At 41.2% G+C, this 25365-nt stretch overlaps 1 protein-coding gene and 1 long non-coding RNA gene across 4 annotated transcripts in view; both read right to left on the bottom strand.

Moving 5' to 3' along the window:
* The window catches only part of GMPS (guanine monophosphate synthase), an 83977-nt gene extending 63712 nt beyond the window's left edge, over positions 1-20265 (bottom strand). Inside the window, exons 1-3 of one of the 2 annotated variants that reach the window (XM_075937754.1) lie at positions 20095-20265; positions 5937-6118; positions 1315-1429 (exon numbers count right to left, since the gene is read on the bottom strand). In XM_075937754.1, coding sequence (XP_075793869.1) covers positions 1315-1429; positions 5937-6118; positions 20095-20121 — 324 coding nt within the window. In that variant the 5' untranslated portion in view covers positions 20122-20265. Of the gene's footprint in view, positions 1-1314; positions 1430-5936; positions 6119-8105; positions 8375-20094 lie in introns of those variants that run through there. The other variant, XM_025184864.2, reaches the window with a different exon arrangement.
* A 2332-nt stretch (positions 20266-22597) lies between these two features.
* The window catches only part of LOC142830780 (uncharacterized), a 25630-nt gene continuing 22862 nt past the window's right edge, over positions 22598-25365 (bottom strand). For both annotated transcript variants that reach the window (XR_012906254.1, XR_012906253.1), the window contains one exon: positions 22598-23311. This is a non-coding gene — a long non-coding RNA (uncharacterized LOC142830780). The remainder of the gene's footprint in view (positions 23312-25365) is intronic.

The following is a 25365-nucleotide window of genomic DNA, read 5'->3' as shown; positions in this document are numbered from 1 at the left end:
GACTTCTCCGGTACATAATGTTTAAACAACTTTATTTTGGCTATAAGAAGAACATAAAGGTTTAATTCTGCCAAGCCAGCTTTTTTTATAATTTCGATGAGTAATGTTTGGTTTTAAGCTTTTTTTTTTTTTTAAGATTTTTATCCATTTAATTCTCACAACTGCAGGACATAATGGCGGGGACGGAGTTGTCAGACAATAATTATCTGATGATAGTAGACACTGAGATTAAAAAAGTTAAAGCTACCTAAATGCCACTCCTGCACTGGTATTGCTACTAGTGGACTCTAGTAAGTTCTTGAACAGCTTCTCTCTTGTTTTGCCTACCTGTAAATGTCGACTCATCAAAATTCATTTTGTCAATTTGTATATGATGAAACTGACATTTACCAATAAAAATATGCCTTATATTTAGGCTTGGAAGGATTATGTGATAAACAGCTGAAACAATAAAAAATGGATGCATATCACAGGTGAATTATAATATAAGTGGCAGGGAAAAGCCACTCTGAATGCCTAAATGCATTTTGGATCAAAAGTTTATTTATATGAGACTCTGAATAATAAAGAAATATATACGAAACAAAATTTTTCTTCATTCTGATTTGAAATGTTACAATAGCCTTAAAGAAGAAATATTCTGCCGTGTATGTTTTCTATTTCATGGGATTTTTTTCCTGTTCTTGTTAACTACAGTTCTTACTGATTTTCAGGGGGAAAAAAATCAACCATTCTGAAGAACACACCTGATATAGCAGGATTCGTGACTATATTGGTAATGATAAGATTAGATATTATTGTAGTAAAAACATCAATTCATTCAGTTTCTAGTTTCAAACAGACATTAAATCAGTTTATATGTTTTCTATTAGCAGAACTGCTCCTGAAAAACTGCCTTAAGGAGTGCTACACACACAAAAAGAAAGAGATGAGCCACTGATTGAGCATACTATGCCAATTGTTTATGGAAGAGGTGCATTCTTCAATACCAGCTAATGTAAAAAGTTCCATAGCCATTAATTTCAGTAATAAAAACATGATAAATGTATAATAGAAGCAAGAGTCAGAGGAAAAATACACAATTTTCTTGTGCTATTTTCATGGCAGAGACCAGAAGAGTTTGTATATAGTATACTCAATATTTTCAAAATTATCATTCACACTAAAATGAAATTCTTCATGAAAGTTTTATTTATCCTATTAATTATACTTAAGTTATATATGAGAAAGTTCTAATAGATAGGTCTTAGTTGAGTGACTGAATTAAGACCTGGATATAAAATATTTGTAGACAAACATATCTGTGATTAATACCTGCATGCCATAGCAGATTCCAAGAACTGGTTTTCCTATTGTAAATATTGCTGGGTCAAACCAAGGTGCATCTTCTGCATACACAGAGTTTGGTCCTCCAGATATGATGATAGCCCTACAAACAAGATAGATTTAAAAAATAAAGAGTTCAAAAACAGAACATATTTACACTTTTAAAAATTCTATGTTTGCATTAAATGGTGATAACCTACTCCCTTATTACGATCCCTTGTATAACCTCAGTTTGCAGGCACTTAAAGCACAAATCAAAGATGCCACATTTTCCAGAGCTGGAATGGGTAAAAATGGCAAGTTGTATTTGCATAACTTTTGTACCAAGACCAAAAAATAGATGCAAGCCAACCTAAAATATGATTGTAGTAACTGTCTCTTTACTGAACGGCTTGGATTTTTTTTCTTTGCTTGTTTTCTGTTTTAAACAATAGGGTTCGATTCACAAAGGGACTCTGCAACAGTCTCACATTAGTCTCAGTTTCTCCTACTGAATCTATTTCATTTTCTATTACAGACTTAAAACATTAAATATGCCTGGGACCAAAGAGAATTAGACTGATTCTATAGTCCAGATGTTAGGTTACTTGAGGGATGGGAGACCCACATTCAAACACCTTCTCTTCATAAGGCAATGGAATCCCCCACATGCTAGGGGAGTGCCTTAACCACTGGACACTCTTCACCCATCCATTTTTGTGGTGTTAGACCAGTGGTTTTGAAACTTTTTGGCCTGTTGCTCACCTGGCTCAATGTATACCTTTCCGCGGACCACAAATTGCTAATGGAAAATCACTGTTGATTACATAATTACACCTGAGCCACTGCACTAGTGCTGCAGCTAGTGAGACTGGTTTAATTGAAATTATTAAACAGATTAAGCATTTGATGCACCTCCTATCCAAAGACGTCAGTGTTCCAGAAATAAAGGCTAATGTTGAAATTGCAAAATACTTTCATAACAATCACTTTGCAACAGCTGCTCTGCTACAAATCGAGCTAACTGTTCCACAAGAAGTGTCATGGAACTCAGTAGTGGACTGTTTTGAGCACTACATCAATAACTGACCTAATCTGATGACAGTTTGTGAACAGAATCATGAAAAAAAATATGGCACTGTCACAGCCAAAGTTCTCAACATTGGGCTGAAGAGAAATGTTGAACACATACTGAGTACTCTAAAGCCCGTTTCTGAAGACTTGAACAAAATGCAGGAAAATAGCTGTTTTATTGCTGATGCTGTTGAAATTTGGAAGAACTGAGTGAGATCTTAAAAAGAGAAATATGCAATGACAGAGAAAAATTGCAAGCATAAAAACATACATACCCACAAATGGGTCAAGCACTATGTCCAGCTCATTTCCTTGCAAATATTTTCAGTACTCAGTATCAAGGTCAAACCTTAACTTCTGAGGAAGAAGAACTGGCTATGACATGGACATCCAGCAATCATCCCTCCATAATGCCAACTATAATAAACATCAAAGCTAAGGGGAGAACCATTCAAGGAATATATGTTCACTGAGGATGTTTTAAAGAAAGTCACATCAGTGAACTGGTGGATGTCACTTAAGCACTTGGATTGAGAGACAGTTGATATGATACTTGTACTTTTAACAGCAGTAGCTTCTTCTGCCGGTATAGCAAGAATATTTACTTCTTTTGGACTCATTCATTTCAAACTGGGAAATTGTTTAAGACCTCAATAAGCAGGAAAGTTTTTTTTTCTTTTTCAGATTATGGATAAACAAGAAAATGAAGGTGAAGATGACTGAGTTAGCTGCAGAAGCCAATATTTTAAGTTTCTCTTGCTGATCTGGCTGACAGTTAAATGAAATATTTTTTTAGAAATGAAAGATTATTTTAGTGAAAAACAATTTTAACAAAAACAAACCTGATTTTAAAAAACTTGAATGTTTAACTGAATTCAAAAATTCATGTGCTTGTTTTGTTAAAATATTGTTGTTTTAGTTAAATAAACCAAATTTAAATGTCTGACTGTTGATGTTCTCCTGCTAATATAGCACAGCAAGAAAATCCTCCTATAGAAATGGTAATTGTTCACCTCCCATTATTGTCTGCCAGGCTCTGTGTATCTGTTAAGAGTGGCAGACAATGATAAATCCTACACAGGTTCATGGATGTTTAAAAAAGGTGCAAAATTATGGAATATAGATGGCATTATAGGATAGAGAAGTTGCATGCTGGAAAGTGGACCCTTTGCTCTTAGACCACATAACTTGTTTCTACCCCATGATACATTCCCAATCCTTTCCAAAAGGCACCAAGCTGGACAGTAGTAAATTGCACAATGGGATACCTACCCACAATGCACTGCATTGTGCATCAACATAAGCACTTGTGGTGAACATATCAGCGCTGATGCGAGGAGACAAGTATTCATGTGCACAAAGCAATATATTAACAACTGTGATGGCATAATGCTGATGTATCGTGCATCAGCCAAAGTTGGAAGTATAGAGATGTCTTTATTCTAATATAAGAATGCATTTTTCTGATTGAGCTTGTGTTGCATATATCAGAATTAAAAATTTAAAAAGTCCACAAGTTACAGCAATATACCCCTAGAGGTATATGTAAACAAACTGAAAGGCTGCTCCGGCATATTCTGTGATTTGATCATCTGCGAAGTCAAAGAACTAGCAAGTTCACTTACATCCCTATAGATCATCTATTCCCGCAACTAAGTTTTCCACTGCTGGAGAGTGGGTATCTTGTTGTTAATGTGTGAGGGTTTTTTTGTTTTTTTTTAAACATGTTTAAACAAGTCAGTGAAGCATTTTTGAAAATCCCACCTACCATCTTGTCAGGTAGCTATATTAATTGAAGATCAAATTTGAAAGTTTTGTTCTTCTTGCTTTTAAGAGGTCTTATAGCCACAGAATAATTACAATTTAAGCAACAGTACAGAGAGATGCTTCTGCCACCGACTTGACAATGACAAACAAGTACATCTCCATCCTGCAACAAGGAACCAACTGCAGGGGGGGTAGCAGAAGATGTGTTATGCTCAGTCAGGCCAGAGAACGTCAGCATGGAGCCAGATTATTTCCACCACAATTGGCACTCCGTCAACTGGAAACTATAGTGACACCACCAACTAGTTTAACAAATATCATTAAAAAGGCCCTTAAATGACTACTTTCAATCATTGCTAATATGATCTAGATTTAAATAAATGTCTGTAGAGGAAGAAAGCTTGGTATCCTTTTATCAGTTACCCAAAAGGACCAATAACCTTGACATTATTGTAGATCCTCCTCAACCTTGAAACAGTGACCCTTTGAATGGCAGTGTTTCACCTAGCTTTAAAAAGTAATTATTTGCAGTGCCACAAAATTGATAGTATCACAATGATTGTATATCATGGCAGAGGTTTTGAAAAGACTTCAGGTTGTGTTTTGGAAGGGGATCCTCTTTCTTTAAGATAAAAAACACAATACCTGTGTAATTCACATAGTTCAATGATGGACTGAGTCCCTAAGTAGCCTGTTTTAAGATACCACACTGGAAACAACACTTTCTTAAGTAAATGAAAAATTAAACAATATTTTAATAGATTTTAACATGTGTCCACTTTTCAAAATTTGTTTGTGGGATCTTACAACAAGATCTTGAAGTATTTTCTAGCTGCAATTCTAAGAGAATTACATACACAGGATGTATTGAATATATTAGGTATGCAATAGTGTAGTAATATCTACTCTAGTATAGCCATCTGTGTTTTCTAAAGAAGAGTAGTGAATTCAGATTATTGCAGACTCATTAAGTTATAATGGCATTCTACTAGAGCAACAACAATCATTGGCTAGAGAAAAGCAATTCAAGGAAGCAATTTCTATTATGTGCTACTTCTGTTATGTGATGTGTGCGCAAACTGCATTCCTGGGATTTTTTACTATGCTGGCATTATGGTATCATGATACTAGATACTCAAGTGATTTGCATAAATCAGTAAGACTTGGATAGCAATTTTTTCCTTAAGAAGCTCTTTTTTCAAATGCTAAAACAAATGTGTAAAAGCATTAATCAAAGCGGTAGAACTTTTTAAAATAAGCACTATCATAATAATTTTACTCACCTCCCAGAAAGAATCTGACATGATATACCATACCATTTCCAATTTATATAATTCTTTGATGGAACTATAAATATTTAAGTGCTATAAAATTTTCGGAAAAATGAATGATGCAAGATTTCTTATTTACTATCACGAGTATTACTTTTAAAATGTATTTTCCTGTTGAAAGCCTAGCCAAAGGTTAATATTAGATTTATCACAAATATTTTGCACATAAAAAAGTTACTCCCTCAAAAGACTTGCATAACAACAGAAAGTGACCAAGGAAATCAATAGTTTTAACAAAACTAAATCTAATGTTGGAATATGTAGTAAATGAATGCACTAGGCAAGTCTTTGTGCTAGTTTCTCCAACGAAACTCACATGTCCCTGATTAAATACAACATAAGCAGTGTTATCACCACAGTGAATAAAGTACGGTATATTATAAAAACAAGCAATTAATTCTGTTGCTGAGATCCACAGATTCCTTTGCATTTAAATTAAAAAAGAAAGATAGAGCCTACCGGAATCCTTGCTCCTTGATTGCAAAAGCTGGAGTCTCCAAAGGGAAGATCTCAGATTGGACAAACAATTCTCGTACTCGACGATCTATGACCTTTCCATACTGAGCTCCAGCATCCAGTATTACCACTGCCCCTTCATAGTGATATTGGCCATCCTTGAGATCTCCTCCAGCATTCTCTGGCTGCAAACATTATTTACATAAGTACTTTATCAAAACAGTTATACTATCAATGCAGAAGTTTCAGAGGGGTAACCATGTTAGTCTGTAACTGGAAAAACTTAAAAAACAATCAAAAGTCTTGCATCACCTTAGAGACTAAGAAAAAGTGTAGATGGTATCATGAGCTTTCGTGGGCACAACCCACTGTGCCCACGAAAGCTCATGATACCATCTACATTTTTTGTTAGTCTCTAAGGTGCTGCAAGACTATTAGTGCAGAGTCAGGACAACAAAGGAATCTCTTCTGAAAGAACAGATTAATTCTTTCACTCTGGAGGTTAATTATTATGGGTACAAATTCAGTCATCGGGTAAGAAAAGTTCTTTAAGATATAAAGTGTAACATTTACATTGCAATACAAAGTAAAAACATTTTAACAAAAAAGTCTTAAGATACATACAGTAATACTGACATAGGCAACCTAAATACCACATGCTAACCCATGTGTGCCATTTACATGAATGACAATTTTACTACTAATTAACTTAGGATGCAGCTATGTTCTCCCCACTCACATCTGCTCACCCACCAGGACAAATCCTGGGAAAAAAGAGATTTTCTACCACATTTTTCCACTTACATAAGTGGACCCACCCACCAATACAATCACTTAAGCTTCTGAAACAGTGGAATTTCAGTGTTTCACAGTGAAAAATGGTGTTTCATAAGTCTAAAACTGGGTATGGTAATTTTAAAAGTGCATAGATTGAGCCCTAGAAAAAAGGTACTTAATTGACAGCCATAGACACTGAAAGGGCACCCCAAAGTCAAATCAATGGCAATACAAGTTTACCCATACCATCCCCTTATGTATAGTAAACCCTGCCTAGAAAAGATCACCAATAGAAAGTTAAAATGATAGTTGATATTTTATGCTTATTCAATCTGATCTGCTAAGCTTGCCAGAAGTCACAATTTGAAAGTAGCCATTTTGATGCAACGTTTCAAACAGTTTGCATGTCAGTTTAGTTTCAGGAGTAATTTTTTTTCCATGTTAATTACTTGTATCTTAAGAAAACTTAAGATTGTATTTTAGATTGGGAGACGAACTAAAGCCTTTCAATATATTACTCAAGCAGACATTACTCAAAAACTTCACTCAGGCAGAAATCCTCCTTAACATGTTATGTATTCATGTAAGTGCCAGGTTATGCAATTGTAAAGTAATTATAAGATGAATCAATTACATAAATAGTAACTGCAGTATTGTTCTGGGAGAAAAACAACAGTAGAAGCTCAGAGTTATGAGCCCCAGAGTTACAAACTGGCTGATCAACCAAACTCATATTTGGAATTGGAAGTACGCAATCAGGCACAGGCCCCAAAACAGCAAATACTGTACAGTATTATGCTAAACATAAACAACTAAAAAAAAGGGTCAAGGGGTAGCTGAGTTAGTCCATACAGGATAAACTTAAAAAACAACAAATAGTCTAGTAGCACTTTAAAGACTAACAAAACATGTAGATGGTATCATGAGCGTTCATGGGCACAGCCCAGGTTAAAAAGATCTGACAAGGTAAGAAAATGGTTTCTGTTCTTCTTTCATTTAAACTAAGATGGTTAAAAGTAGGATTTTTCTTCTGTACAGTAAAGTTTCAAGTCAATATACTAAATCAACGTACAGTTGTAAACTTTTGAAAGAACTACCCCTCCCCTTTGTTTTGTTCAGAGTTAAGATGATTTCGATTTACAAACAACCTCTATTCCCAATGTGTTCATAAATCAGAGGTTCTACTGTACTATGTGTACTGGCATCACTACAATTCAGGATTAAAAAAGGTTGCAATGCTCTTTCCCTTATAATGGCTGGATGCTTGGTATATCAAACACATATTACCAGTATTATGTATTTATTACTGATCTAACATTTACTGATAGTTAAACAGAAATGGCTTGTCAAGAGCAAGAGAGCTAAGTTACTGTGTTTCAATGGACTGCAACAAACCTCACAGAGACGAAAGGGATCAAACACAAAGAAAGTATTAATATTATATCCTCTTTCAGACATCAGCAGCCTTCAAATAAGGGAGTCTGCCCTTTAGGTCTACAGATACTGCTACCACTTTGGATATCAAAAGTTCTTCTCCTACAGGTCCCACTACTGATGGATTCTCCATGAATGAAAATTCTGTCTACAGTATTTTCCTTGCATTTCTACTGTGAGGCAAGAATGTTCTTCAACTTCTATGGCAACATAACATTCCAAAGAATTGAGCTAAACATGAAACATCTTTTACTTGTAGTCTAAATTAGTTAAGAGTGGAAGATGCACAGGAGGATTGTAAGATGACCACAGCTTGAGAACCTAGAGCTGTAAGCTTTATTGGTGGCTGCTTGTAAAGAAAGCAAGGGAAAGGAAAAAGCTAAAACCTTTTCACAGCTTGTTTCAAGACTAGAGTCTGTCACTTAATTTTTCTCATTAATAAGAACACCACTGGAATTAAAATGGCATGTGTCTCTGATAAGAAGCAGTAAGATGATTTAATAGTTTTGGGCCAAATAAGGAACTATAATAATTCTTCTCACTAAAGTTGCATTATGTTTACATTCACAGACACACATACACATACACACCCACACAATTTCCCTCTTTTATTCTGTATATAGCATAAAAGCTGTGGGTTTGTTACACTGATTAATTTAAAAGTAGTGTTTATTTTTCAGTTTTTGAAAACATTCCCCTATTCTTTGTATTAGCTCATCAATAATCTACATGTTGGGCCTCCCTGGTCTGGCACCCTCATGACTGGAGTTTGCTGGCCCAAAGGAGGTCAATTCTGGCCTCCTGCTGCTGGCCTCTAGGATCTTCCAGGGGCTGCCAGCCTCTGGCTACCAGACCCCAGGCTGTATGCATCTGTCTGTGTGTCTGTATGCGAGTCCGTTTGTTCAGGAGCGAGGACCATCACATTTGGAATGCAGCTTTCTCTTATCCTAACTTAAAGCAAGGTCTGGGTTTGGTTGTGCCAGGAGAACTGGCAACACAGGGAAAAGTACTGTTTTCCATAACACTCAAAGAGAGGGCCAGCTGTTTGGAGAGTTGCAATATGAGAGTGGCCACTTGGGGCACAGAGTCCACAGGGGGAGCTATTGTGGAGTGTCCACTGTGCAAAGCCATACCACAAAGGGATTGGCCAGCAGGGCTGATGCTCTGCCATCTTGCCTGCAAGCATATTAAGTAAGTAGCCCCCAACACTTCTTCCCTGAAGCGCTGAAGGACTGTGGGGTGAGAGAAAACAGCCACTGACAGCCAGAGGGGAGAGAAAAGGCCTGTGCCAGATAAGGATGTTAAGAGGTGGGTAATCGCTAATCGTGTAGTCAAAAGAATGATCAACTACACAATTAGTTGATAAGGGAAGAAGTGTTTAATCCTGGTTCATGCCTGGTTTGGGAGCTACCCTCACTGCAGCTCTGTGGTTTAAATGTACTAAGAGCTAGGCAGCCCGGCAGCCCAGCTCCTTCTGCATTTAAACTGCAGAGCCACAGAAGGGGTGGGTCCTGGACTCGGCGCGAGCTGAGAATGAGCGAGCCCGGCACAGTCCTGGCTCACACCAGGTCTGGGATGTATCCCCACTTCAGCTCTGCAGTTTAAACATAGTAAGAGCTGGACTGCCTTTCCGGCTCTACTACATTTAAACTGCACAGCCGGAGTGGGGGGCTAAGGTCCAGCAAAAGCCTGCCCAGATGGAACAGTCCCAATCTGTGGCGGTCTGCTGGGAAACCCGCAGACGGGCTGCTACCAGAGCTGCCTCTACCCACAGCCAGCCTGGGCCGCTGCAGACAGGGGCTGCCTCCAGCATCGGCTCCTGCTTCCCTCGGTGCCTCTGATACCGAGGCAGCAATGGGGAGGGAACGATTCAAGTAGTCGACTAGACTAACGCGTAAGTCAACTGATGGCTTATATCGCTAGTGCCAGATGGGACCTCCCACCCTGAGTCTCTCCTCATCCCTACAACCCTCACTCTTGAACCCCACTCCGTACCAGCCTCCGGCACCTCCCATCCCCAAGACTTCCCTGAAGGACCTGGGCAACACAGGGTAAGACTGCTAGTTGATTCATATTCTTGAATGATCCACTGTAAGCCCAGCATCCTTTTCTGTAGCACTCTTTCCTAAGGAATCATTTACCATTTTTTATTTGTACAATTCCTACGTGCAATATTTTGTATTTGTCCTTTTTTAATTTCTCCATTTCTCCAGTTTCTCAAGATTATTTTGACAGCTAATTCTGACCTCCAAAGCACTGACATCCCCTCTCAGCTTATCAGCCACAAACTTTATAAATAAAGTTTCTATTTTATTATCCAAAACATTTATTAAGATACTGAACAGAATCAGATTTAAGACAAATATCTGTGGGACCCCACTTAATATATCCATCCAGATTGATGGTGTATCATTGATTACTACTCTCTGAGGTACAGTTTCCAAAGAACTGTGCACCCATATTATAGTAGCTTCATCTAGGCCAGGGGTGGGCAATAATTTTTTTCTGGGGGACACTTCAAAAATTTTTGAAGTGGCCCCAGACTGCCTCGGAAGGGGCACTCCTCAAGTGGAAGGGACAGGGACAGGGACAGGATGCTTCCAGGCTTCCCCACCCACAGACCATGATTGGTCTGAGGACAGGAGAGCCCCTTTGTCCCCCTCCCCCAACTAAGCACCCATACCTCTGGGGGTGGGAGGAGACTTCCCATGCTCCCCCAGCTCCAGGCCAATCAGGGCTTGGAGACAGGGCAGCAGGTAAAGTCTCCTCCCACCATGCCAGAAGTGCACGGTGCTTCAAAGCGCCATGTGCCCTGTCAGGGCAGAAGAAACTTTGTGTGCTTCCCTCGTCCCCAGGCTCTAATTGGCTTGTGGGCAGGAGAGCAGCAAGGCCTCCAAAGGCCAGATCAACCTGTTTGGTGGGCTGTATCTGGCCCACGGAGGCCCTTTTTCCCACCCCGATCTAGGCTATATTTCTCTTGTTTATAAGACGTTCACATGAGACAGTATCAGAAGTCTTACTGAAATAAAGATGCATCTGTTGATTCCCCCATTTTTACCGTGTCAAAGAAATATATTAGGCTGTTTTGATGTGATTTTTTTCTTGACATATCTATGTTAACTCTTACTTATCACCTTATTTTCTCCTGGTTGCTTGCGAACCGATTATTTGCCCTATTATGTTTCTGTGTACCAAAGTTACACTGACTGACCTCTAATTCCCTGGGTTGTCCTTATTCTTTAGATAGTGTATATTTGCCCTTTTGTGATCCCCTGTGATCTCTCCCATCCTCCATGAGGTCTTAAAGATAACTGCTAATATCCTGGAAATCTCTTCAGCTGGTTCCTTAATATTCTAGGAGATATTTATCAGGACCTGTTAACTTAAAGACATCTAACTTGATTCAGAAGTTCTTAATTTGTTCTTCCCCTATTTAGCCTTAAATCCTACTCCATTTATAGTGATGTTCACAAAGTCACTCACCTAATCACTACTAACTTTTTTAGTGAAATTGGAAACGAAAAAAAAAGGCATTTATTTAACACTATGCTTATTGCTGCTTTTTCTGTTCTGGTCTTTCCCCCCTCATTGAATAATGGGCCCAACCTGTTCTTGGTGTTCCTCTTGCATACAATGTATTTTAAAGATATCTTCTTGTCACTCTTTATGTTCCTAGCTACTTGAATCCCATTTCTTGCCTTGGCCTTTCTAATTCTGTCCCTACACGTTTGTGAAGTAACTTAGTTTTCACGTTTTGTATGACTCTTTTTGAGTTTCAGGTAATTGAATATTTTCTGGTTAATCCAGTGGTCTCCATACTTCCTGTTTGTCCCATCTGTTGGGATAATTGCTCTTGTGCCCGTAATTAATGACTTTTTAAAATATTAATTCTTAACTACATTCTATAATATTTCCATTTAAAACATCTATAAGAAATGGTAGAGCAGCTTTAGGCTTCTGTCAGTTAGTTCTGAATTCAATAAGCAACAGTAAGTAGGTCTAATATGGTTCAAATCTAACTCTCATATTAATTCTAAATATGACACCATGACAACAATAGGATTGCATGAATGTATAAATTAGGACAGAATCTTACTGATTTATAGTTTGGCTGAAAATAAGAGATCTCACATACAAATTAGATAAAGAAAACCTTATTTAATAAAAAACAGAAAAGGGAGAAAACATAACATGGACTGAATACATCATCCTTAGCTTTACACTGAGATCTTTTTTCATCAGATCAGAAAAGCATGGGGAGGATAAAAGGGTAGTACAGAGCAAAAAAATACAGCAGGACTGTTTTCATCTATCCTGAAATATTTCTATTCAACTAATTTAAGTCACAAGACATTAAATACCATGTAATATGTGAAAATCATTTACAGTTATCTGTGACTATCAGTCATGCACGCCCATTTGCACTACTACAAATTAGGCATCTTATGACTTTCATTTGCTGACATTTCCCCGGACAGAAATCTAATAATTCTAAATCCTAATACATGAAGTTGAAATTCAAGATCAAACAATATACTGAAATTACATTACCACCAGTTACAGCCCCGTGAACCTAAGATTTTTGTTGTGATCAAAGTGGATAAAAATCGATGATTAAAATTTTTAAAAAATTATTTATTTATTTGAATTGGATTTTTGTTTAAATCAGATTTTTTGATATAATACGTTTTGAAGGAAAAAAAATTAGTTTTAATTAAGATACACTATTAGCTCAAAAATCTCTCATCATGGAATAAGGATTGTAAATTCTAATTCTATAGTAGGAGAGACTATATTCATGTACAGGCAGTCCCCGACTTACGCGGATCCGACTTACGTCGGATCCGCACTTACGAACGGGGCTCTCTCGCCCCGGAGGTCGGGGCGAGAAAGCCCCGTTCGTAAGCTGCTCCGGTGCCCCTGGTCTGCTGGAGACAGTCTCCAGCAGACCAGGGGCACCGGGCGGGTTCCCGCGCTTCTGAGGCTTTGCCAGAGCAAAGCCTCAGAGGCACGGGGAACCGCCGCTGCTGCCGCTTCAGTCTGGGTGCCTGTGGTCTGCTGGGGACGGTCCCCAGCAGACCACAGGCACCCAGACTGAAGCCGCAGCCGCGGCAGGGTCCCTCGCCTCTGAGGCTTTGCCAGAGCAAAGCCTCAGAGGCGCGGCATCCCGCTGCCACTGCGGCTCTGCTCCCCGTGTCCCTGGTCTGCTGGGGGGGGGGGGGCGCAGCTAGTGTGCTCCCCCCCCCTCCCCTCCCCCAGCAGACCAGGCTTTTGTTTTGGACTCTGGGGCAGAGCAGCTGGGGCGCTGCCGATTGGTCCTGCAGCGCCCGCTCTGGGCACTACTGGACCAACCCGGCAGCACCCCAGCTACTCTGCCCCAGGCGTCCCCAAGTCAGCTTCTGCTGAAACTGACCAGCGCTGACTACAGGAAGCCCCAGGCAGAGTTGCTCTGCCCCGGGCTTCCTGGAATCAGCTGCTGATCAGTTTCAGCAGCAGCTGACTTGGGGACGCCTGGGGTTCTTAAGTTGATTCTGTATGCAAGTCAGAACTGGCGGTCAGTTTCAGCAGTGTCTGAATCTGGACGCCAGTTCCGACTTACATACAGATTCAACTTAAGAACAAACCTACAGTCCCTATCTTGTACGTAACCCGGGGACTGCCTGTAATCTTTAAGAAAACTTTTGTAAATGAGTTCCAATAGTTCATGGATTAGGGACCCAAACTTATGGAATTCTAGAGGCTCCTATATACTTAGGTTAATCTATCCACCCCATGAGACTCAGTGCTAAGTCTAGAAAATACCATCAGAGAAGCTTAGTATTGGAGTTCTCAAACTGTGAATTTGTGTTTCCAGAGATAACATGCTTGTTAACAGCAAGAGTGTTTTTAAATAAATCAATAAAATATAGAGGTGAGAAATAACAGACTTCCACTCTATTGTCCCTCTGCAAATTTGAGTACACAGAGTCAATTCCTTACCCTCTCTCTGAAAGTGCAAAGTTTCAAAAAGTTCAATGAACAATATTGTTGGGAGTAGAATACCTCTGGACAAGGAGACGAAGTCTAGAGATAAATGTGAGAAGGAAGAGACAGTAGAAAGAAATGTAAAACTGTTTGAGCAGTATATTCCAGAAGTCTTGAGGTCTTTCTGAGTATAGCCTGTATACCATTCTTTCACTAGAAGGGAAAACCTATAGTAGTAGAAGGCCATGAAAGAGATCCGGTTTGGGATATTTTAATGAAGTTCTTCTACCTGTGGGTAAGACAGGAATGCATGCAAAATGCAAACAGTGCAACACAGAAATCCAAGGCCAGGTTGCTGAAATGAAACCATGTCATGAGAAGTGTTCCTTCTGAGGAGGACTCTGCACTGAAGACGATGAAATGAACATGCAGGGTCTTCATACTTCTTTCTGAAGGACTGCCTGTGTTTCTTATGGACTATTGTGAATTATTATGTTTGAGCAAAAAATATAATTGTTACTCCATAGGAGTCATTTTTATGCAGCTGTGATAAAAATAAATAGCTGAAATAGGCAGATCTTCCTTTTATAATTTCACCTTTAGAGTACTAAGTGTCATGAATGTAATGAGTAATAGTAAATGAGCCATATGGTAATAATAATTAAACAATTTCATTGACTTATTTTGTTGAGGACGGATTCTCCTAAACATACAGGCTTCTGAAGACTATCCTCATTCTAGATCACCATCATTTTCTATAGTTTCAGAGTTATCTGCCATTGATAGGGTTTTAGTCACAACATGCATGTCACATAGCCACAGGAATATAATCTGTAGCAAAAACCAAAACAAAACCACCTTCATCATCCAGAAACAACCATAGATAAGTTTGTGATAAGAACCAATATATTACAAAAAGAGGGGAAAATGCCCAGTTTGTTTATGCAACAAGCTCTCCTTTTTGTATGATTGAGAACTCACACTTCATTAACATGTTTCAGTCATTAAGACCAGGAGAGAGCGGGGCTGGCAACTTTACTCCCAGGGAGGTGGCTTTGCCCATTTGGCTCCCGGAATGAGGCTTCATGTAAACATCATCTTATCACATAAGCGGTTAGTTGGTTACACTCTAATATCTCTATTGAGCATTAATTATATCAATAACTGGCCTACTCTCATAACAGTTTGTGAACAGAATCGTGAATAAATATATGGCACTGTCACAGCCAAAGTTCTCAACATTGGGCTGAAGAGAAATGTTGAACACATACTGAGTACTCTAAAGCCCATTTTTGTATACTTGAACAAAATGCAGGGAAATAGCTGTTTTATTGCTGATGCTGTTGAAATTTGGAAGAACTGAGTGAGATCTTAAAAAGAGAAATATGCAATGACAGAGAAAAATTGCAAGCATAAAAACACACATACCCACAAATGGGACAAGCACTATGTCCAGCTCATTTCCTTGCAAATATTTTCAGTACTCAGTATCAAGGTCAAACCTTAACTTCTGAGGAAGATGGACTGGCTATCACATGGGCATCCAGCAATCATCCCTCCATAATGCCAACTATAATAAACATCTTAGCTCAGAGAGGAAACCATTCAAGAAATACGTTTACTGATGTTTTAAAGAAAGTCACATCAGTGAACTGGAGGAAGGCACTTAAGCAATTGGATTCAGAGACTGTTGACGTGATAATCACACTTTTAACAGCAGTAGCTTCTTCTGCTGGTATAGCAAAAATATTTTCTTCCTTTGGACTAATTCATTCCAAATTGAGAAACTGTTTGAGATCTCAAAATGCAAGAAAGCTTGTTTTTCGTTTCTAGATGAATAAACAGGAAAAAGAAAGTGAAGACGAATAAGCTGCAGAAATATTATCATGTTGACTTCACTAATACAGTTTTGATTTAGTTTCAAATATTTTAAAAATTCATTTACTATTTCAGTTTTAGACAATTTCAACAAAAAAAACCCTCATTTTTAAAAACTTGAATGTTTAAATTCAAAATATGTAACACTGTTATTTTAGTTAAATAAAGCAATTTAAATGTCTGTCTGGTGATGTTCTCCTGTTAGTACAGCATGGCAAGAAAATCCTCCAATATCAATGATTAACTTGTTGAATTGGAGATAGTTCACATCTCAACAACTTCATAAATATTTGCTTCAATTACCTTCAGTAAATATCTTTAGTTGCCTTTGGTAAATAAAATAACCAAACAACCATTCATTTTCTTATGTAGTTGTAAAACTAATCTGAAAAGTTTTCAAAATAAAGCACTGTTTAAAGAAGTATAGTGTGTCCCTTCTAAAAATGAAACCTACATCTACCTCTGAGTTATGAAGAATATGTATTAAGGTTATAACAACCAAAAATGAATGTATTTTTATGTGGAAAACCACAATTAAATCGAGTCTTCCTGACTAGTGATTTGGATCAAATCCACCCTGGTTGCGATCCCCCTCCAAACTGCCTTATATTACCTCTCCTTTGGTGGTATAATAATGGAAGTTCTGAAACATTCTTTGTGGCATTAGAAACTGTTCTATTCTGTTGTTTTAAATGACCATGATATTAAACAAATGACCCTTGCAGAAGACATTGCTACTTGTGTACATAAATATAGAAATCAATTACAATTTCTGAATTCTGTTCCGTAATCATAAATACACACACACACACACACACACACACACACACACACACACCCCTAGCAGTGTCTCTGCAACATTACACTCATATTATACATACAGGCTATGTCTACACTCGCAGCTTCTTGCACAAGTAATATGCAAATGAGGCTAAGTGTGGAATATCACTGAGCCTCATTTGCATACCTAATGAGCCACCTTTTTTTCAGAAAAGGCTCTTGTGCAAGGAGGAGCATCTACACTGCCCCTTCTTGTGCAAGAAAAACCCTCTTGCGCAATGCCGTTACACCTATTACTTTTCAGGAAGAACAGCATTGCGCAAGAGGGTTTTTCTTGCGCAAGAAGAGGCAGTGTAGACACTCCTTGCACAAGAGCCTCTTCTGAAAAAAATGGTGGCTCATTAGGTATGCAAATGAGGCTCGGTAATATTCCATGCTTAGCCTCATTTGCATATTACTCGCACAAGAAGGCACGAGTGTAGACATAGCCACACTGTATATGGCAAGACTTCTATTACCCCAATTTTAAGTTTATTCGGTACTTGAGCAGCAAATCTGTTTTTTTCTGTAGCTCAGACAAAAGAATTAATACTTGAATGCCTAAAGTTTATATTTATATTCTGGTGCCTAAATAAATTGCCTATCATAGGAGCTAACACCCACAGACCACTGAAGTCAGGGGCTTAACAAGCCAAAACTTTAGGTTGGGTCCAGTCTATTCAAGCTAGTGTAGGTTTTATTTTGGTTAAGAAAGCTCTAAAATACACACTTGAATTTTTACAATGTACAAAAGAAAAGCACCTAATCCAATGTTCTCGTAAATCTTTAAAATATACCTAAATTAAACAGACCCATCAGTTACCCCAGATCAAAGCTAATAACCTAGCAACCTCATTATTACAACAAATTAACCAACCCAATACTTATCTCCCATAGACCCAGGCCATCATTACCTAAGCTGATGGTTGCTATAGTCATTTCCCCATAGGCAAGGGAGAAAAAGATGGACTTTCAACAGGGTGACCAGATATCCCATTTTGGTCAGGACAATCAAGAGCAAATGGGACAAATACAGTTTTCCCAAAAAATTGGGTTGTAACCCCTACTGAGGTATGGAGCAATGTGTGGAGGAGTGAGAAATGCCTTTGGAGCTGTGCACAGCAGAACATCTGCTGCTTTATTTATACTGGTAGAAAATGGCAAAAAATACTCAAACCCAGTATGGATGCAGTAACACCAGCATAGCTTATTCAGGTTTGAAAATTAAAAGATGTTGTTGTTGTATAAAATACCTTAATAATGGTGTATCTATGTCAGCAAAAAATTCGCATCCTAACAAATACAGTTAAGCCTATAAAACTTGTGTAGACCACCCTTTGTTTATCAATGTGTCTTCATAAGTAGAGACAAAACCAAGTAAACTCACTTTGACGTAAGCTCCCCATGCACATTACTTAATTTCAAGAATTACTGTATTTACTATGCTAAATTGAGTGTTATTTATTGCCAAAGTGTGGTACTGAATCATTAGAAAAGGCATTCCAATCATGAGAACTCACACTCCCATCCCACTGCTGCAAATACATAAGCCCTGACCTCCAAAGTCATCAAGACGGTATGCAATTCTCACATACAGGACTTGTATCAAAATTTTTAAAGCATTATGGGATTCTTCAGGATAAAAGTCACTATATGAACATAAGAGCTTAATATAATTGTTTTGTTTTTTAATTAAAATAAAATTAAATGATCAAAAACAAAATATAAGGCAATATCATATAAGTGCTAATGAGCTTGTGATAGTTCTAACATACGTGGGGGAAACGAGTAAACTAGTTGACAGAGGAGTTTAAAAATAAGCTAGTTCAATTACCATGTTTTAAGTAAAGCTCCTCTGAACTGGAACTGAGCTATAATGAAGTCATTGTAAATTTCCTGCCCTGTACATCCTCAAGGCCTATGAGTAATAGAAACAGCAGAGGAGCCAGGCACATGCAGCTCTTTTCAGGCAGTACTTTGCAGCAGTACCGTACAGGGGTACAGGGGTCCATAAGATCGGATAGTTCATTCCTAATTCTTTCATCAAGACCATGAACTACTAAATACCAGACACTTCCCATCTCTATTCAGCCCCATGGATCACATACTATCCATTATATTCAACTTTATCTGTTTCATATCATAAAGTTAAAGGCCAGAAAGGCTCAACTATCTAATCTGGACACTAAACTGCAATCACAATACCCCTACCAAATCCAAGAACTTATGCCTGACTAAACCATAACTTCACTACAAATTCACAGACAGTAACTGGGAGAAGAGCAAGAGGTATCCTTCCCTTAGGAGCTAAGAAGAGGTGCATTATTCAGTCTACTTACTGTGAAAAGAGAATAGCAGTTTTTGGCTTAGAAAAAAATATTGTACCCTCCTCTATGGAATTCTCACTCGTCAAACGCTACAGAGCAAAGTAAGATATTGGGAAGGAGATGGAAGAGACCTGTGCTCTTTCCCCACTGGAGGGATGGAGTAAGGGAAAGGCCACGATTCTCGGTTACCATGCCCAGTCCAGCGTCTCATGTCAACAACACGGGGAAAGCTCTGGAGACAAGTGTACTGTTTCTCCAGTCCACTGAGTGGGGCAGGCATACTCCACCACTCAGGCGTGAGCAGCTGGCACCTTTACAGTTAACCCAAATCCTTGGGCTGGGCACCTAAGCGGCTTCCCCAAACCTGCAGCTAACAGGGGCGCCAGTGTGTCTCCTTCTCCCCTTTCCCCGCTCTCACTCCTCCCCAAAAAGAGGGGGAAAGGCTGGGCCCCCGGTTCTCCCCAGCCATCGCGTCAGGGGCACCTGCGGGGGGCAAGCGGCAGCGACAATGCAAAGCCCCCGCCAGGGGAACACATGGGCGCCGCACAGGGACGCTGCAGCCAAATGCCCCCTTCACTGCCCTCTTCCTCAGGCGGTACCGCTGCCTGCGCTGGAGACTGCGAGCGGCAGTCACGATGCCCCCTCCCCCGCTGCCTGTACCATGTGCCCCGGGCGGCGCTTCCTGCCGCTGCGGGGAGTCCGGTCGGGGACTCATCAGGGCGGCAGCGAGCTCCCGCGGTCTCGCCGCGACTGCTCCCGGGCGGGCGGCGGGGAAGGAGGGAGCCCGAGAACCGGCCTGGGCGCGGGGTCCCAGCCCCACCAGCCGAGCGCACAAAGCGCCCAGGAGGAGGCTGGCAGGCCCGGCGCGGGGAGTGTCCTGGGGCGAGCGGCCGCGCGGCCCTGGCTGCAGGGGGAAGGAGGCGGCGGCGCGCTCCCTCCGGGGCTCCCGCAGCGGCACTGACCTTGGCGTCTCCATTGCACAGAGCCATGGAGCCGGCTAGGGCCGGGGCGCCGCACCGCGCCGCACGGCCGGGGACGAGGACAGGGCGCCCGGAGCAAGGGGAGGCTGCCGAGCTGCCGCCGAGATGAGCTAATCCTGCCAGTGTGCGCCTCCGCTCCCCTCTCCCGCCACTGGGAGGAGCCCAGCCCAGCGCCGCCCCACTCCCTCCTCCTCCTGCTGCTGCTGCTTCCGGAGGGGCTGGCGAAGCAGCGCGCTCCGCTCCTGCGCGGGCGGGGGGACGGAGAGGGAGGCGCGCGGCGCCCTAGTTCAGCCCAACGCCTCAGGCCGTTAACAGCTGCTTTCGGCCGCTGAGTGGAACGAAGCGCCCTCCGCGCGCGGCCGAGCCCGAGCCCGGCTGCCTTTCTCTCGGCGTTCCTCTTAGCCGGGGAGAGCTGCCAGGCCGCTTGCTGGGGCTCCTCGTCCGTCGCTTTCCCCTTCGCCCCGCCAGCCTCGCTGCAGAGCGTCCCTCTGCGTGGCCCCCGCAGCTGGGTTTACAATCCGCTACGCACCCGGCCTGGACCTCAGCCCCTGAGGGGGGCCGCACTGGCTACCGGCTCCGGGTGGAGGCGCTATCTCACGCCTGGCTCCTTTGAAAGGCGGCGCGCGCGGCTCTCTGCGTCTCCAAGTTGGACGGATCCGCTTCGCCCGAGGTGAGGTGCCTTAGCCCGCGGAGACTGAGCGCTCTGCAGGCAGCGGGGAGACTCTGCTGTGCGGCTGGGTTTAACCAGCCAGCTTACAGGGGGACAAAGGGTAAGAACGAAACTGGGAGCTGCCTCGTCCGAAGCGTGGCGTTTCACGTGCTGCCCTGGGGCTGAGTGGCGAGCCTGAGAGCGGCAGGGGAAAGTACCCGCCAGTTGCAAAGAGAAACGTGAGAAGACGCGGAATAAATAAAACCACTTGACGTCTTTGGAAAAAAATGTAAGAGGTGTCGAATGGTAAGGCAGGGCGGGCCAACCATATAGATGAGCTAGGCAGTCGCCTAAGGGGCCAGGCTTCAAGGGGCACCACATAAGACTGAAGTCGGTATTTTTCTGTATTTAAAAACATATTATCCCTTATATATAAAAGTATCAAATATTGTACTTGTAAAACAGCGGGTCATTGCCATGTCAGAAGTTATTTATTTCACATTGTAGCGCACAACTATGTATGTAAATGCAATTAAAATGTGGCACACATAGCTTTGAAAAAGCACTACCTGGGTTTCCTGCCTGAGGGCAGGGTCTGGCAGTTCAGTCATTCTCCATAGCCCAGTGTTGGCCAATCATACAGGTGAGTCAATGTTGCTTGCCCTTTAGTGAAGGCTGGTCAGTTACCTGCCACAGCTGTTCTGCTGTGATCCCCAAGACATTGTGCCCATGAAGAATTTGTACTGGACTTGCAAAATTTGTTAAGAGGTTTTTACAAGATCGTAAAAAGAGAATCACAAGATCGTAAAAGGAGAATCACAAGTACAAACACGATTGTGTATTTATTGTAATCTGTTAAAGTAATATTAAAGCCCTGCTTTTAGAACACTTGACAGCTAACGTTAACAAATACAACTTACATATACATTCCTTTCCATTCTAATTGGATAATGTTTGAAAATAATAAAAATTCTGACCTTCTGTTTAATTTTTTATTAGTTTTAAGTGAAGGTTGAAATGACAAATAAATTATAGTGTACCAGATTTATGTTACTGTGATGTCATTGCATGCACATTATCTCACTGGGAAGGTTTCAGCAGGCAGAGAGCTACATGCTTTATTGTCCCATGGTGTTGCAAATTCATAATTTCTCTTTCCATACATTTACTCCACCTTTAATCATTCTTACCAATCATTTTGATTCATTTATCTTTTAGTTTAATGTAAAGAGTATTTTACTTTAGTATCATTGTTCTTTATTTTGATAACTTAGTGAAATGGTTGCTTAACATTTTTTCATAAAATTAATACCATGGCAGATAAAAAAGAAACACTGTGGAACTCAATATCACCTAAAAGGAAGGCTGAGGAGATAAAATGCAAAAAGGTTCCTTCCTCAAATATCTTCAATTTCAGAAACACCAAGGCTGTGTCTAGACTGGCCAATTTTTCTGGAAAATCAGCCGCTTTTCCGGAAAAACTTGCCAGCTGTCTACATTGGCCGCTTGAATTTCCGCAAAAGCACTGACTTCCTACTGTAAGAAATCAGTGCTTCATGCGGAAATACTAAGCTGCTCCTGTTCGGGCAAAAGTCCCTTTTGCACAAAGCTTTTGCACAAAAGGGCCAGTGTAGACAGCTCAGATTTGTTTTTCACAAAAAAGCCCCGATCGCGAAAATGGCGATCGGGGCTTTTTTGCAGAAAAGCGCGTCCAGATTGGCATGGACGCTTTTCCACAAAAAGTGCTTTTGCGGAAAAGTGTCCATTCCAATCTAGATGCTCTGTTCCGAAAATGCTTTTAATGGAAAACTTTTCCGTTAAAATCATTTCCGGAAAATCATGCCAATCTAGACGCAGCCCAAGACCAAAGCAGTTCACAACATCAAGATGAAGGCAGCTTATTTTAGATAGAGGCAAGTCACAGCATCAAACTAACACTAAAGTTGAGAAAATATTTGTCTGCAGACATATGTGCCACGGTTGAGGTAGAAAAGGTAACAAGGAAGTAGCAGGTAGATATATGGAAGATGAACTTGCAAGCACTTACAGTGCCTACACCCTTGCATGTGGCCTAGATGTGATGATCTTGTATGACAAATTCTAATGGAACATGGACCCAAATAAGTTCAGGAATATCACTTCCTGAAAGATGGAAATGAAAGAAAATTCTCTGCACACCACTATGAGAGGAAACTCACCAATGGGGAAGAAATACTTTGACAGTAGATATAATATTCTTTGTTAAAAGATTTAGTGTTTTGCTTCTACTGCAAACTGTTGAGCAGTCATGCAATTGGTACGTCAGTTACTGAAAAGAGATTAAAGGATTGGAAAAACATGTCTTCAGTTCTGTGAAATGATGGGGGGGGAAAAGTCCTAAACTTTTGAAAAACTTACAAAATTGGAAAGACCTTGAACTACAATTGAAAAAAAAATTGGAAAACTTGATGAAGAAAATTTAGATGTAATCAAGCAAGAAGAGAACTGGAGCCAAATACTGGATCATCTGGCTGCTGTAAGAAGAGTTCTCAGTGGGCAAAATCTGGCATTCTGCAGGAAAAATGAAAATTATACAGTGCAGGTAATGGAAACTTCTTAAAATTTATTGCATACCTAGCTTTGTTTAATCCACACATGAAGAAGCATCTATGTAACATAAGTGACCATGAAACTCATGTTTGTTTTTTTAGAAAAACTCTGCAGAATGAGCTGATTCAACTCCTAGCAAATGCTATTAATGAGAATCTTAAAAGCTCTCCATTATGCAAAATTCTTTTCAATAATTCTGGACTGTATACCAGATGCAAGTCATGTTAAGCAGATGACAGTGATCATTTGCTTTGTAAATGCATCAAAAATATGCAGTTGATAATGCCGAAGGAACATTTTGGAGGGTTTGTATCCTTGATGGAGACAAGCTGAATGTATTCTACAAGGGTATGTCTACACAGCAAAGTTTAATGAATGGAAATGCCTGTCTCCTAGAGCTGGAAGGGCCCTGAAGGCTCATTGAGTCCAGCCCCTGCCTTCACAGTAGGACCAAGTACCATCCCTGACAGATTTTGCCCCATAATGGCCTTCTCAAGGATTGAACTCACAACCCTGAATTTAATAGGCCAATGCTCAAACCACTGAGCTATCCCTCGCCTCAGCTAGCACACCCCCCTATTTCAAAGTAACTTTCCTAGCGTCTACACAGCCAAACCGCTATTTCAAAATAAATTTGAAATAGCGGCACGCTTATTTTGAATTTGGTAAGCCTTATTCTATAAGGAATAACGCCAAATTTGAAATAGTTATTTTGAAATAAGTGCTGTATAGACACTTATTTCTAAATAAGGGGCCTCCAGCCTTCCCAGGGAGCCCTGGTGGCCACTCCAGCCTCAACCAAGAACACTCCACTTCCTCTCCCTCTTCCCGGAGTCCTTAAAGGGGTAGACTCTGGCCACGGTGCTTGTGCCAGCTCCAAGCCTGCCAGCTCAGAGCCAACAGTCACTGCCTCTGACCCAGTGGCCCCAAAACATGAGCTAGCAAGCCACTGGCAGCCAGCCCTCCACCACTCCCCAGGAGCAGTCTGCCAGCTCCCAGGAGCCTGCCAGGGCCCGGAGAGGGCAGATGCCTTTCTGGTGCAGGGTGGAGATCACGGACCTTATTCATGTTTGAGGGGGATGCCCCCAACGTCCATGATCTCCGCACTAGATAGAGGAACGCGGCCATCTATGGCAGGATAGCTGCTAGCCTGGCTACCAAAGGCCACATGCAAACCCAGGAGCAGGTTTGCACGACAATCAAGTTGGTCCAGTGAGACCCCCAACCCTGAGCTTTCCCTCCCCTTGCTTCCCCCTTCCAGCTCCCTCCTCCCAGGTTTCCCCCTCCCATCTTCCACCCTCTCTTCTCCTCTCTCCTGCCTCCTTTCCCCAGTCTCACCAGTTTCATTCCCCCCCCTCCCTGTTTTGTTAAATAAAGAGTTTGTGTTCATGAAAATATGTGTATTTGATTTGACATCAGGAAGGGGGGTTAGGGAGGGGTAAGTAGAAGGACGTGAGGGAGGAATGAGGCACAAGCCCCCAGTAGGGCAGACCAGAGAAGCTCTTAGTGCTCCTCAGGGTGGAAGCTCTCCCGCAGGGCCTCCTGGATACTGACAGCCCCCCGATGGACCTCCTCGATGGCAACCTGGAGAAAGTGCAGAGAAGCACCACAGTGCCCACGGGCAGCTCCAGCTCCATGTTGCAGAGTGCTGTGGTGTCCTAAGGGCAACCAGAGCATGCAGAGACAAAATGCTTTGCTGTCCCTCATTCAGGTAGACAAGCAAGCAGGGAAACCGGAGAACTGGCTGTCCGGGGGAGTCCCTTTAAGCACAGACCTCAGATAGCCTCGGGCAGCAGCCCCACACAGTAAGCCCTGACCTGGTGCCCTGCCGGAACTGGTTCTGGCCAGCCTTAAATGTGATTCAGAGTCCACTCAGTGTGGACACGCTATTTCAAAATAGCAGAATGCTATTTCTAAATGCATTTTGTGTGTAGACACGTTATTTCGAAATAAGCTATTTCAAAATAACTATTTCGAAATAAGATATTTTAAAATAACGCTGTAGTGTAGACATA

This window comes from Pelodiscus sinensis, chromosome 10 (assembly GCF_049634645.1).
Source record: "Pelodiscus sinensis isolate JC-2024 chromosome 10, ASM4963464v1, whole genome shotgun sequence".
Classification (NCBI taxonomy): Eukaryota; Metazoa; Chordata; order Testudines; family Trionychidae; genus Pelodiscus; species Pelodiscus sinensis.
This window is presented reverse-complemented; position numbering and strand designations above follow the sequence as displayed.